The sequence below is a fragment of the Aquila chrysaetos genome, chromosome 1 (assembly GCF_900496995.4).
Source record: "Aquila chrysaetos chrysaetos chromosome 1, bAquChr1.4, whole genome shotgun sequence".
Lineage (NCBI taxonomy): Eukaryota > Metazoa > Chordata > Aves > Accipitriformes > Accipitridae > Aquila > Aquila chrysaetos.
The window spans coordinates 16,796,236-16,811,272 of record NC_044004.1 but is presented as its reverse complement, the minus strand read 5'-3'; the positions used below and the strand labels follow the sequence as shown (position 1 = coordinate 16,811,272).

Here is a 15,037-nt window from a genome sequence, read left to right as displayed (position 1 = left end):
TGCTGGTTCTTTTTCTATTAAAAAGTCTCCATGCCTCAGTGAATATATCCATCTTTTTTATTTATGTACTTTTTTATATAGTGTCATGCTTACATTGATGCACTGGTACTCAGCTGATGGATTTTGCTGAAGGCAAAATCTTGCCCATCATCAAGTAAATTGCTGATGATGAATTTCTCCTGTAAATGTGATGATAGAAAGATAACCAGTTGGTTTGTTACCTGTAGCAGAGTCTTTAGGAAAGCCAGATTTACCCAGAAATGGATGTGCAATGTTGTGCTTGATACGGTGGAGACACAGCAAATGCTGTACTTCACTTCAGTTACCTCTCTGAAACATGGCCATGCTGATAGGGCACCAACATGTTAATCAAATGGTTTCAAGTCACTGCTTTGGATTCAGGATTAGAGAGTGCAATAATCCATGGAAGTCAATGATTTCTTTATTTATTATCAACTTTGCTGCAACCAAATTTTGCTTAATAATTTCAGGACTAACAGAAACTAGAGTCATCACTGATGTGATCTTCTATAAAGAACAGGGCAGAAATTGTCACCGATTTTTGCATCAAGACTCAAACTTCTGCTTAAAATATACAGTATAAGTTAAAAAGACATAAAGACGGATACTGAGTTTAGGAATGGCTTTTCTCCAAGGACATGCCAGGTTAGGACTCATCAGCTTCAGGAAGATGTGGGTGCTGCTCAGTGGTGTTCTCCAAAAAAGAGACAACCTGTCATAACATACCAGAGGGAAGAGAAATGAGTCCAACAACTGCTGGGATCCCCATCTCATCCCCTATCGAGCTCCCTTTCCTCACTGGCTACTTCTAGAAATACAACATAGGGCCAGAAGGGCCTCTGATCTGGCTCAGCACAGCCATTTTTAATTTACGTTCTTAGTTTTTATTTAAATACTTCATGTGATGGCTAAACTAACACACCTCCAGGGAAATTCTTCCAATAGCTTGATAGCCTTAGCTCTGGCCTGAACTTGTCTACCTTTAGGTTCCAGTCATTGGATCTCATGATGTCTTTTTCTGTTACAGTAATGAAGAAACTACCCTCAGAAATCTTCTCTCTGTGTAAATTCTTGTAGAACACGACCAAGTCTCCCTTTAAACTTGTCCATGGAAGATTCAATATTTTAATCCCACTATCAGGCACCTTCTCTTGTAGTACTGTACTTCACTGCCAGGAACTGGCTCTCCATCTTGCCTCCCAAGCTCTGGCAATTCATGCTGGATGCAGATCACTGTCCCTCACTCTCTGCCACTCTCTCCTAGAAGACATCATAGCCCATGAAAGAGAGTGAGCAAAATCGGCAGCATATCTGCTCTGGAGATACTCTAGTTCACAAACTGAATATTAACTTAAATGGCCACGAAATTAAGCTTATGTTTATATTCTGAAGCCCTGGAAGACGAAGAACAGACATGTTCTCTCTTATTATTTCTACCAGATGGGAGTGGTAACTTCCAGCAGAAGGAAGGTGTAACAGGTGGGAACATTAACCCTCTATTATTATTCAGGCATGAATTGCTGGCAGAATAACACCAATTCTGTACAACTTCATGCTTTAGGCCTGGAAATAGGACCTTGGAACTGCTCATATTAACAACCTCCTCTGTAAGTGTTGAAGTAACGAACTTCACTAAACATTGTTTCTTGAGGGTTTGTCTCTTTGGTGCATAATTCTATGTAAAGCAGTAACCCAAGGTCTCGCCTGCTCCCTTGTTTGCTATGATACACTCTCTGTGCAAGAAATGCACAAGCTCAAAGCCAGAGCTGTGCTTACTAGCCAAGCAGTAAATACAACCATGTGCTGGCTGGCCAGCTGCGTAACACCTGTGCTTTGCCTTCCTTTTCTTCTCTCATGTGTAACTGCTTTTTTTCCCCAAAGTTGTACGATGTTAACCTTCCAAGATTCATACATATTTGCAAATATGATTAAGTAGGCCAGCATGTTCAAAAGTCCCTGGAGGTGGAAAAGATGAATGGAAAAGGGAACGCCCAATACAGCAATTGCTTAAGCCTCATTTCCTTAGATAAAGAGATAAAAAGATTATTGTGCACAGTGTGATCTAGATAACCCTCATCACATGGCTTCTCCTTCTCAGTTCATTATCTACTACTTTTACCAGCAATAATTTTGCATTTTATTGCCAAGCATTAGTACGTTGAGGAATACTGGACTAAAAACGTATGTGTGCCTTTGCTCGAAATATTTCAAGCTGTTCACAAGTAACTGCTTACATCTATAAACTAGCTGCCTTTTGACCTATTTAGTATCTGCAACATAGATTTTGTACAGTAATAGTTTTCAGCCAGAAAGGTCTGCTGCATTTGTTGTATGTTTGACAATGCATTTCTGGGACATTTACTACACGTTGCCATGCTGGTCGACAGTTTTACTACACATTGCCACGTTGACTGACAGTTACGCCTTTTGTCAAACTGAGGTGTGATCTCAATTCTGCTAAGTGTTCCTACTTTTTTTGAAACGTTGCATGGCCAGAGGAGTATCAAAGGCAGGTGTTCCCGTTCCTTTTGTCTTGGATGTTACACAAACAGCGCACTTAACTCTGCTTATTTGGCACAAATGCTGCAAAAAGTTGGGCGCGGAGACCCCGCTACAGCCCGGTTTGGGACACATCATAGGTCTTGCCTCATAAACACCCGTTCCCCTGCAGACACCCTCTTCATTCCTCGTATGTCGTCATCTCCTCAGTTTATTTGGGTGAAGCGAGTTTTCTTTACTTCACGTAAACGCACGACGCAGTTTTAAATTCCTTCCGACTTAATTAAAGGCATAAAAACTGCTGTGCCCCCGGCGTGCCAGGCTACCCGGCGGGCCTGGAGACCCGCTACCACGGGACAGCGGCCGTGCCGCGGGAGCCCGCCCGTATCAGGAGCCGCTCCCGCAGCTCTGGTCAGCCGAGCCCCCGCCCGCATTTTGCAGGCCTGGCCTCTGAGCGCTGCGCGCCGCGTACAACCGCGGAGCGCCTAGGCTGCGCTGGAGCCAGGCAGGCGGCAGCCAGACCCCCGCCGCCGCTGAGGGGCCGTCACCCCAGCAGCCCGCCGCAGCCCCGCTCCTCTGGGGGGGGGGGGGAGGGGGTAAGGGGAAAGCCGCCATCCCCCCCCGCCGCCCGCTCCCGGCGGGAAAGGGCGGGGCAAACTGCGCATGCGCCCGGCGGCGGGCCGGGCGGCGGCGCCCGCGGGGCGGCCGCGGTCACGTGGCGCCGGGGCCGGCGGGGCGCTCTCCGCGGCGCGCCGCGCATGCGCGGAGCGGATGTTACCGCCGCCGTTAGCGCCGCCAGCGCCGGGGCTCTATGGGGAGAACATGGCTCCTTTCCCCGAGGAGGTGGACGTCTTCTCGGCTCCGCACTGGCGGATGAAGCAGCTCGTGGGGCTCTACTGCGACAAGGTAGCGGGCGGGGGCGGCCTCCGCCCCGCTCCCCCGAGGCGGGCGGGGGGATTCCGGCAGCGCGCGGCTGTCAGCGCCTCGCCGCCCCGGCCCCGGCCCCGCCGGCAACTTCTCCTCGCCGCTGCCGCGGGGCGCCCCGGCCCTTCCCGCCGCGGGCGGCGGGGCTGGTGGTGCCGCCTTCCCCGCCGCGCCCCGCGCCCCGCTCGGCCCCTTCCGAGCCGGGCCGGGGCTCCGCTCGCGTCCCCCGCCCCAGCGGCTCTGCCGGGCTGCGCGCCGGCCCCCCGGCGGGGCGTCCCGCTCCCTTCGGCCCGGAGGAGCGGCGCTGCCCCGCGGGCGCCACGCCTTCCCGCCGCCTTCCCTCTCGGCCGGCCGCGGCGAGGGAGGGGCGCGGGCGCTCGCCCCCCCCCTCGGACCTGCTGCCCCGGGGCTGGGGAGCGGGCGCCGGGGCCGGCCGCGGCAGAGCAGGCACCCCCCGTTAGGGCGCGGGGCCGCGAGTGGGCCCCGGAGAGGCCGTGGTGCGGGGGGGGGGGGGGGCAGGCAGCGAGCCCCGTCGGTTTTTGTTACTTAACCGGTGCCCCGCAAGTTACCGGTGCTGCGCAGAGTGGTCGCTAACAGTCTGCAGGCGGCTGTGTTTGCGTTCTTATGCGCAGCGTTCGGTGGGCGAGTAGCTTAAAGATACCCTAGGTAGGTTTTTTTATTTTAAAGATATATAATTTTACTCGTGGACGAAAGTAGCTTTTTATTCTTGCATCGGGGTAGTTAGTAATCAAGGCTGATGTGTCACCTGAAAGGCAAACTTCGCTGCGGCAGCTTTGAGTGTAATGGAAGGGTTTCAGGCAAATATTTCAAAGCCAGCACTCATACCGAAAGAAGTAGTGCCTCCCATCTCTGGGCATAAATGGCTGTTTGGAGAACCAGATTGGCTAACAGACATTTAAAAGGAGGGTGAAGTTACGTGAGAGACCGTATAATACCTTACTGCTGCCAACAGGATGGGGGAGTTCTTGCTTCCTTCCCCTCTTTTCCACATGCCACCTTGTACTGCTCTGGGGCTCACCAGATAGATCCCTTCGTGTGAGCCTGTTCAATTTGCTAATCGGGTAAAGAAAATGTGAGTTGTTTTTTGCTGGGTTAGCTAACTGAGCAGGCTGAGCAGAGGGTCTGGGGGGAGGAGGAGGCGAGACCTTGAGTAATTTCACTTTGCCTTTTATTTGTGAGTATGTTCGCAGTTAACTTTATTTTTAATCTGTGGTGGCGTGGAAACTTGTGATATTTTAACAGAGTGGATTTTACATGAAGGGAAGCAAACACCTGGGACTCTTCTCCCCCTGGCCCCCAGCAGCAGTATTAGCATATTGTTGACAGCAGCTGAACAGGTTTTGTTTGAACCTCCAGATATTGTAGACATTTGGGTTTTCTTCCGAGAGGGATTTCTGTCACTTTTATTGAGCCTCCCACAAAGTTTTGACCGAATTTACTGTGACTTGATAGAAATAAAACTGCCTGGGCAGGAATGGTTGGCTTTCCTAAATACTGGCAAATTTGATTAAAACTATCCAGTTTGCAATGAACATAATCTCTTGTTTTCTAAAAATTTTTCTACAGGCGTTTGCTTGCTTCCTTTTTCTTTTGAAGTGCAAGCATGAATGAATGGTGCTTTTAAGTATTCAATCTTGCATCCTTTAACCCTGTTTCAGAACTTGGAGACTGTGCCTGGCCTATGACCTTTGTATTAGAGTAATGCTAGCTTTGCATCAGAAAAAACTCTGCACTGTGTTTGCCTTTTCTTCTTGTCTGATATGCTGTAATTGGATAAGACTGTAGTTCTGCTTACATGGCAATTATAATCTGTAAAGCCATGCTCTTTATAAATTTAGTTTGTCCTTGAGGGGTCTTTAATTCTGTGAATTACATATTACCTGCTGGTCCTCATGTTCCCTGTATGCTGTAATAGAGTTGTTGTCTGTTAGCGGCTGAATTTAGTAAATTCCACCAAATGTTAGCAGGGGTGAAATGGGTGCATCTGTGCTTTGCTTTTCAGGGGAACAACTATAATGTTACTGAGGGGTAAAGTGTGTAGGTACTTAAATAATCCTGTAGGACAGAGACACACAGCTTGTTTTGTTCTTCCAGGACTTGATGTGAGATGGAACAGTGAATCAGACATTTGTTTGGTGCATTAGGAAAGTTATCCTACTTCTTTTTTTAACTGTTGCTAGCAGAGATCTCACCATACATTTGCTGCATTCTTAAATGGCATTTTTACCTGCGTTGTACACAGTGTCTTGGACAATAAGAATAAATAAAATTCTGTTTTGTAAGGAAACCCACAAAGTTCTCAAACCTATCACCTACTCTGAAGATAAGTAGATGCTTCAAGTCTTCAGAGGATGTACCCCCCTGTAGGTAGTGGAGTGCTACAGCAGACAGTCTTTATAGTTAAAATGCTTTTCCTAATGCCTGACGTCATCTTTGCTACAAATAGAGCAGATTCTGTTTTTCTCTCTCTAGTGAACCATTCTTCGTTTTCAGAAAGATCTTGTGCCGATTTGCAAATTGTAGCTGTGTCCTCCATCTTAGTTATCTGTTTTCTGGCCTAAGCAAACTGATGGATTCTACTTCATCACATGGGTCATGCTTTCTGTACCTCAGCGTACTTGTTGCTTTTGTCAGGACTAAGCTGCCGTTCTGCAACAGTTTAAGCTATCTGACTGCCGCTGTTATGACTGCGTGCCTTTCTTGCTCCCATCAGCACTTGAAGTGACTCACAAAGGCTCTAAGCTGGCAGAAAACATTTTTTTTCTGAAGCGGGGCAGTTTTTCTGCTGATGTGCTGCCAGCAAGCACTGGTCAGATGAGTACTGAAGCCAATGTGAGGCAGAGGGTGGGACTGTGACAGCCAGCAACTGGATTGGCTTAAGCTACTGTGAAACCTCAACCTAATTATGTGTATGTTTTCCTGAAATCTGTTGTGCAAAATGGGACACTGCTGATGTTGAGTAGAGCAGATGTGGTTTGGATATGTTATTCTGCAATCTTTTTTTTTTTTTTTAACAGCACCGTACTCGCTTTGTGCTTCTCTATAATCCCATACTTCTCTGAGGGCTGGTACTCAAATTGCCTTTCATATTTGTCATCAGACTTCTGTCCTATATGTAGAAGTATGCACTTGTCTAAGTCAGCATGTCAATGTCCCATAGAGACCATTTCTGTTGTCACATTATGATCTTGTTTCCCGCACTCGAGAATGTGCCACTCATGTATTACCAGCTTTCCCAGCTGTGGCCGAAAATACCGTATCTGTCATGAGGCAGCACAGATTTCAACTCATCGTGTATTGAAAATCCCATTGTGGTTAGGCTGGAGGCATTGGTAGCTACAGCTTGAGAGCACTATTTGCAAGTGCTTGAGCTACCCTGCGATTTCCTGTAGACTGTATTAGTTTGCTGTAAGGCAAAACAGTATAAAAAACCCTAGAGAAATCATGATCTGTAACATGTATCATCTTCTTAAGTAGTTTGGTTATCTTATCAAAAGGAAATCGGATTCTTTTTTCTAAACAAATCTGTGCTGGCCGATTGTTACTTCATTAGCTTCAGGATCAGGGTTACTCAAGTAGCAGACTCTGGTCTAGATACACACTGTGATTAAATTTTGCCTGGGCCTTCCCCAGAGACAAGACACCTGGTATTGGTGTATGGGATTTCAAACTTCCTGTGGTCTTGTGGACTTACTGCAGCTGAAGAATATGTTTTTGAATCTTTGTGTTAGAGAATTACCCAGCAAATTTAGGCTGCTTTAGGAAAAGAAATAGGAAAAACAGTTGTGCTTTGAATGCTGTAATGCAGTTATCAGTGATTGATGACTTGTTCTCATGTCTTTCTGCCTCTCAAAACGAGTGTGAGACTTCATACTGTGACTGAGTGGATCTAACAACTAGCTGCTGCTGGAAGGGTTAATTGTTGATGATATCCTCTGTGCTCATCTGGCCCCTTGATGAGCAGCTAGTTCATCTAGTGCACTGAAGCGAAAGGTGATTCAGTAAAACCGGCTCACTAAGAGGTCAAACAAGCTCCAGAACCACGTTGACAGTATGGGAGGAGGGAACAGGACTAACCATTGCAGGAGTAAACAGCTGCTTTAATAGCTCAGCTTTATTGTGAAACCTTTGGGTGTTTGATCAAAAACATCTAAGGTCCTTCTTCTGTTTGCCTGACTTCAGTCTTCTGTGATCTTGCCTTTCTACAAAAGATCTCTGCAGTTATTTCTCATGGTTCAGTAATTACTTTGGCTAGTTCTTCCAGGAAATTTGGATCAATTTTGTCATGTTCTGCTGACTTGAATGCATTGAACTTGTATAAATATTTAACTAGCGTTTTTCTTTTCTAGCCTACACTTCTGACTCCTTGTTAAAAATTAATTGCCATAAATATTTTTCCTAATTAATTTCCTTATGAAGACTTGAGCAGAGAAGACATTTAATTTTGCTGTTGTCATCTCTGCCTTTCCTCTTAAAAAGTTGACTTAAATTATCCCTTTTCTTCTTTTATCTAAGTATATGTAGACTCTTTTGCTGTTTTTTGTCCTCTGTCCTCCTTGTTTGAAGTCTAAATGCTGTTCTGTTCTACTTACCTGCAGTGATAAATTCTTGGTTATTTTTGTAGGATTCTTTTCAAAACTTCCATATAGCTAAAAAGTTCCTCTTTTTATTTTCTAATAATGATTTCTTTTGATAACTTGCATTTCTTTTTAACCTTTGTGTCTATTTCAATAGCCTTCTATTGCACTTGACTTGTTTCTCTTGCAAGCTTTGGCCTCTGCTGAAGAGAATGAAGTGTTTTCATGTGTTAAATCTGTGATGTTCTTACAATAAGGATATTGCAGATGAACCATTTTAGGAGTGAAAAATACTCCTGAATTAAGTTGTATTGACGTTGTAAAGCATTGAGCAGGGAATTATATGACCACATTAGGATTACGCTTTTTGTGGCAGCGAGGACTGAAATACAAAAAACTAGACAAATTATCAACACTGACTTTCTATTTTCCTTGGGAACAGGTAATGACTGTTCCATGAAGATAAGTCTCTTTCTGTTTCTAATCAACAAATGTTGGTAAAGCTTACGTGCTACTTTTGAAATACCTTTTCAGTATTTCAGTACACTGCCATTCATTTTCCACTGCTTCAAATGTGTGTGTTGATTTTGAAATTCATGGTATCTGGTTATTGCCACTTAACATTCTGTAGCATTGAGCACTTGCCTTCACCTATGTTTAGAATGAATAAACAGCTACTTAGGATGCTTAGTGTTAATAAGTCTGTAAACGATGGGCTACACTATCACTGCAGGCAGAAGATGGAAGGAAATTCCTTCTTTCTTGATGGAAGGAAATTAAACCTCCTCATTAGCATCCAGAGTTAGGTGAGCAATTTGCCGTCCATGCCTCTGACTATTGCATCAGAGACTCTACCAGTCATCTTTCCATCTCAGCTTCTGGATGCTGAATAGTTCAGTAACTTTTTGCTATACCTATTGGGAAGTGCCAGCTTTGAATTCATTTTTCATGCAGAAGAATATTTTGAAGATGACTCTGGAAGTGACAATGTGTTTTAAATATCTACTTTTTAAAGCAAATGCATTTTAAGTAAAGTGCCAAAGGAGGTCTGAAATGGGGGACAACAGCGATAAAACCTGTTTGGCATTTAAGTGAGGCTCTTCAGACCTGTGTCGCAATTTCAGTCCTTTTTTCAGGACACACTTAGCTCTTGTTGCCACCTTGAACCTTCTCACCATTTTTTTATTTTTTGTCTAGCAAAACACCAGTTTTTTCTTACCTGTCAGATGCTTTGCCCTTTTGTGTCTCTTTTTTGCCTTCGTGAGAAAAACCTGAGGGTATTTTCTTATGCTAGACACAGTAGCAGATTTTTTTTCCAAGTAATTGCTTAGCACCTATTTTTGCCCTCAAATTGTAGGAAAAAAGTTTTCTGTTCACCCATCGCATGTTGCTGTGATCTTTTGTCCTCTCTTCCAGCCTGCTCTGCAGAGCAGTAATAACTCACCTTTGCCCTTCTCTGCTTTAAGCAACGACAATTATTTCTCTCCTACTCTTTGGCACAAAAAAATCCCAGAGAAACCGATGCCTTCTAAAAAGCTAGAGACTGTAATTAGTGTGTATCAGTGTTCATACAGGTTTTGTGCAGCTATCCTAGGATATGCTTTAAGTGATTAAATAGAGTATAAGTTGTAATTCTTGAGCTTTTAATTTGTTTTTGCAGTTAGTACCCAAGATGGATTAAGCTGGATTGGTGAATTTTTCCAGTGCCCACCTTCAATTGTGTTAGGAAATTGCAGTGAGACTGGTGCAGAGGGGCAAAAGCATTTTTGCTGTTTGTGGTTTGTGAGTTACTGCAGTGGGAGAGTGGAGAGGAACCTTGAGGCTGCTGTTAGTTCACTCTTGGGAGTTAGATGGTGTCCTCACGAAGGCCAAAAGGCCAGGTCTTCACAGGAATCTATCTCTGTGAGGGTGTAAGACAGGAAAGCTGCCTTCTACAGCATCTACAATGTATATAAGAAATGCTGTGACACAGGTATCTAAATAACAGCATCATTGCAAGTGTTCATCATGCTTTTGTTTGAAGCCCTTGTATTTCATATCCTTACTAGATTTTTCTTTAATGTTTTTTGGGTTCATCTCTGCAGACCTTGTGACAGCCTGTGTCCCTTCATCCCTGGTAGACTTCTGCTTGTGGAAACCATGTGTTGGAGGAGGCTTAGCTGATTTTACCACTGCTTCCTGAGCTGTGCTGTGCGCTACGGTCCCCAGCGGGGTCTGACACTCATAGCAATTGCATCACTGAAAATCTTGGTGCAGTCAGTCCCATATTGTTATTTGTATCTCTTTGTGAAAAGCCCTTCATGATTCAAAAACTGATCTATGGGTGTTCATTAGGCAAAATTGACTGTGTATGTAGTGCAAGAGAGTGATATGAAAGACCCCAATAAAAATGAAAATACCCCAGTTTGTTTGCACCTCCACTGTGCTCTTATGCTTGGCATTTATCAGCTTGACCTTAGCCTTTCAGAATATAGAGATAGAGAGTGCAAGTTTTTACCTGCTCTGCTGCCTGTGCTCTTTGAAAAACAAAATAGTTTTGTCTGTCTTAATCTTTGAGTTAATATAGTGTTTGTGGTTTGTTTTTTTGTTTGTTTGGTTTTTTTTTTTGAAAGGCTATTTCAAGATTTTAGTTAAGTTGCAAAACAACTGACAAGATCACATAGAGGACAGGATTGTATAGAGAAGGCAGATGGGCATTTGAAAGTTTTGCATTTCTTGTTGAGTTCTGCCAGATCCTGTCCTGCCTGCTGTAGTAATTACTATTATTTTGGGTTCACCCACAGCCAAGAAAAGCACCCAGGGTAGAAAACCTGTGTAACTCCTCTGTTTTAAGGCTTCATACATCTGAATAGCTGGAGCATGAAGTAGTTTAGCTAATTCTCTTACTGTTCACCTCATATACCTCTACATAAAGATAAGCTGAGGAGCAGGTGACAGTGAGAGGACAGTCATCCTTTTTACTAGGCTATCTTGGCACTATATTTCTTCCTTGGGGAAAAAATAAACTGAAATTCTTGTTGTGGATTCCTAAGTGAGATGTTGCATGTAACTGGGCATCGCTGCTGGCTGTCTGTCACACTAGCGCACTGACCAGGTGAAAAATGAACCCACTAAAAAGGCACAACTTCTTACTGGGTCAGTACACCAAATGGGTTCATCTTGCAGCTGCATAATTGGTAGAGCCTGTTCCAGGGAAGTGGTAGGAATGTACAGCTGGAAGCAGGGGCAGGGCTGCTGCTTCTGGGTGTTTCCTCCTCCATCCCCATCCCCCCTAATTTACAGCAGATTAAGTATAACATGAAGCCACATGCTCTTGGTGTTGACACAGGCACACCTTGTTATGGTCTTTGTCCCTCCATTTTCTTGCTCATAAAATTGATATAATATCTGTGCAGAGTCCAAGTTCCTGTCCTTTGAATTTTAGTGCTATTGCATATGTGAAGTGATAATACCTAAAAATGTAAGAGTGAAAAGTAGCTGACTACTAATGCCATGCTGCCTTTTTTTTCTTTTTTTCTTCTTAGTGCTATTCTATTCTAAAAATGTTAGGTTTATTTAACCAAAGCGGTCTGCCAGCTCCATAGTGAAAAAGATTTTACTATTTTTTTAATGAGCTTTAAATCTGCTGAGTTAACTAGTGGTAGAATGCTAGTCTGCATTGATCATCAGGAGTATTATATCTATGTCACCTGTGGTGGAAATCAGCTGCTTGTATAGCTCTTAATGAGCACAATGGTCATGTGTGGAAAGCAGAATATATAGGAATGACCTATCAAAAATGTTACTTGTGATGATACATGAAAAGGAAGAAAAATTGCCTTCAGTATTTTTTTTTAGATTCCAGACTGAATTTTTAGGGTTAGTGGTTGTTTAAAAGTTAGAGGTGCTGATGGGGAAACCCTCATTTGAAATAAAGCAGTTTGTGAATTTGTATCCACTTTTGATTACTTTAACCTTGAGTAATTATCTCATTTTAAATTCATGAAATATTTGGGCAGAGTGCAAAAATCAATTTTCCTTTTCCTGTTCTCTTTCCTAATTTTTGTTGTTTTCCAGCTTGTAGTTGGGAGTAGAGAGATAGTTGTAACTGGGAAAGTTAGCGCACAGCATAGACTTGGCATATTGCTGTGGTAGTCTGATAAGAGCAGCGTACTTCTTTTTCTTTATTCCTGTTTGCTACTTTCTCCTTGTCAGTTAATAGTATGCTTGGATATTTTTAAGGAACAAGCACAACTTTCCACTCACTAAATGTATTTTTGGCATAGATATTATGAAATAACTGTTTCAGTTTACTCACTGTAAACTAACATTTTCAGAATATTAATGTTGTTCTTCTAGGAAGACATTTTTCCATATTGGCATCATATATGTAAAACACTTCCAGAAACCAAGTAATACTGTGTTTTGTTCAGTGATTTAATTAGCAGTCTTGAGCTTTCTTATTTATTCACAACATTTTGGATGGAAGTATCTGTGTCTTCATCTGACAAAGTTTCATTTTTTTTCATGAAAGCACGAAAGCCACAAAGGAGATGCAAGAGTTGAATGTAGATTTACATTCAGTTGAACGTAATGAACATGAAACACTGTATAAATAGCAATTGCTGTTAATCTTGCTGGTATTGTCATCTTGTTATTGAAGCACAGAAATTAAATAATAGCTTACGGTAGGGATGTTTTTGCTATGTCTCTGTATGTTCATCTTGACCATGTTAATGGCTCTGTTGTAGTCCAGTGGAGTTGGTGACTCACCTAAAACTGGTATGTGATTGTCTGAGCTACAAAGACTTTTCAAGCGTAGCTATTCTTGAATTGTGTGATTCAAGGTTTAAAAAAAAAGATGTCCATAAAGTGAATTCTGAATTCAGAGTTACTATTTTTTCCTGCAAAGGAAGGATGGAATTATCTGATCTTTGAAGTTTTCTGCCATTGATTCAACCTCTACTTCTTAATAATCCTGATACTAGTTTACATATTGCTTCTAACTGTGATGAAAAATCGGTATTTCCAATTTTTATTTCAGTCTTGATTTTAAGTATTGTATACTGCAAACCCCCTAAATTGACCACTTAAGTATGAAGAACTTCAGAGAACAGCAGTCTTAGGTTAGCATGACTATCTCCTTGTCATGCTGTTACTTGGAATAGATTGGGTACATTTTGTGACCTCGTGCTTTACTTCACTGCTGGCACCACAGTGGCCCTTGGATTATTGATGTGCCTTCTTTCGTTTACATGAGATTAATTTGATGTGTTGTTTGGTGTTTCGTTTTGGTGTGGGTTTTTTTCTTGTTTGTTTAAGGGTTTAATAAAGTTAATACTGAGTTTAATAGCTCCTGGCTACTTCTAGAGTATGCCTGCATCAGCTAAAGGTCTCTGAAGTTTTTTCAGACAGAATTTGCAGTGTGATTGACTGACTGTTGTTTGGGCTGTTGCTCAGGCTGTTTGGATTATGTATAACTTAAATTTCATGAGGCTTCAGGAAGCACCAGGACTGTTTCTCTTGTCATACCCCTCTTCAATTAGAGTTTGCATTCCAAACACAAAACCAGTTGTGCTGTAACTTGGAATTGTTTAAATGTAATGTCTTCAAAAGTCCACAAAGCTCCCCAGTATCTGTAACACCTGTTGCTGTGATAATCGGTTTAGTGTGGTGTGTTGTAAGGCTGCTCAGGGATCGCACATGCACTGTGCTTTATATATTTGACCAGTCAGCAAATATCCTCAATACAAAGCATTTCCTCCCCCTTGCCATGCTCTTGGGATTTTCCATCTGAGTTTGGGGGGTGCTGGTTTTTTTGCGCTACTAACCTCCTGCACTAGTTTTCCTTGTGTAGAGCTGGTGAAAAGTGGACCTTGGAGTGGAGCAGCTGCTGGCTGTTAATAGCATTGGTCTCCCATCGTAAGACTTCCATCAGTCCTGGTAATGAAATTATAGATCTGACCGAGTGACTTTGTTGCTAGGCTACCTGTCCTTTAAAAAGCCAGTTTTCCGCAGCTTTGGCTGACCTTTTTAATGTACCGATTGCTGATTCAAGTACAGTCATTAAACTTTAATATCCTCTCCATAGTTCTAATCTCTTGGATATCTGCTGGAAGCCTCAGTAGCAGCGGTGAATATGCAAGCGTTTCATGTGCAGTGGCTTCTGTAACATTTATAACAGGAATTCTTAAATTGCATTCACAAACGGATTCGTTATTCATTCCAGATTTGTGGATGATAATAGGTGGGTTCAACATAAGTTTTTGAATCCTGAAAAGACTTTGAGTCAGGAGGATGTGAAGATGCTATTTTGTATTGGAACCAATTTTGTGTTTTTTTTTTTTTTTTTTTTTTTTTTTTTTTTTTAATTTTAACCCAACAGCAAAATACAGTAGTTCTGTCTAACCTTCCTGTTACACACTTTAGCAGCCTTGTTTACATTTTTATGTGAATCAAAATGCGAAGCATTTGGGAGCAAACGGGATTTTAGGTGAAAAGGGTCTTTGGGGACTGACTTCAGGTATTGTGGATCCTTATGGGTAGAATGAACAATTTCGAGACATCATTGATCAAGAGAAATGCTACATTAGAAACCAAACTTCACCATTATTGAGGTCTGGAGGTGAGGAGGCTCACCTGAAGAGGTATTTCTGCACCCATCTCCTGTGCTTGTTCAGACTTTGCTTTTCAGTGTGGAAATTCCAGCCTTTTGTTTCATCTAGTACCACTGCTTGGTATATTGCATTCTCTGAGCTTAGCGTAGCATAGAAATGGTCTTTGGAGCGAAGTTTGTTTCCCGTTTGTGATATGTATGTAACAATTCATGCCTCAGATCCTAACAGTGCATCACAAACATAGGGATTTTTTCTGACCTATCAGTAGTTGGTCTAAAAGATACTGGACTCCCCCTGCTCCCTATCCCCCCCCGCCTTAACTTTGCCGTATTTTCTGTCTCTGCTGAGGCTAAGTAAATTTGTTTTTCCATAATGACAGTCATTTTGCTTAGATGTACA

The 15,037-nt window shown here is 42.8% G+C and overlaps 1 protein-coding gene across 2 annotated transcripts in view; it reads left to right on the top strand.

Annotated features, from left to right (window-relative positions):
• Positions 1-3,247: 3,247 nt before the first annotated feature.
• Positions 3,248-15,037, top strand: part of FBXL5 (F-box and leucine rich repeat protein 5) — a 37,459-nt gene continuing 25,669 nt past the window's right edge. Inside the window, exon 1 of one of the 2 annotated variants that reach the window (XM_030015696.1) lies at positions 3,248-3,426. In XM_030015696.1, coding sequence (XP_029871556.1) covers positions 3,292-3,426 — 135 coding nt within the window. In that variant the 5' untranslated portion in view covers positions 3,248-3,291. Of the gene's footprint in view, positions 3,427-3,967; positions 4,111-15,037 lie in introns of those variants that run through there. The other variant, XM_041124661.1, reaches the window with a different exon arrangement.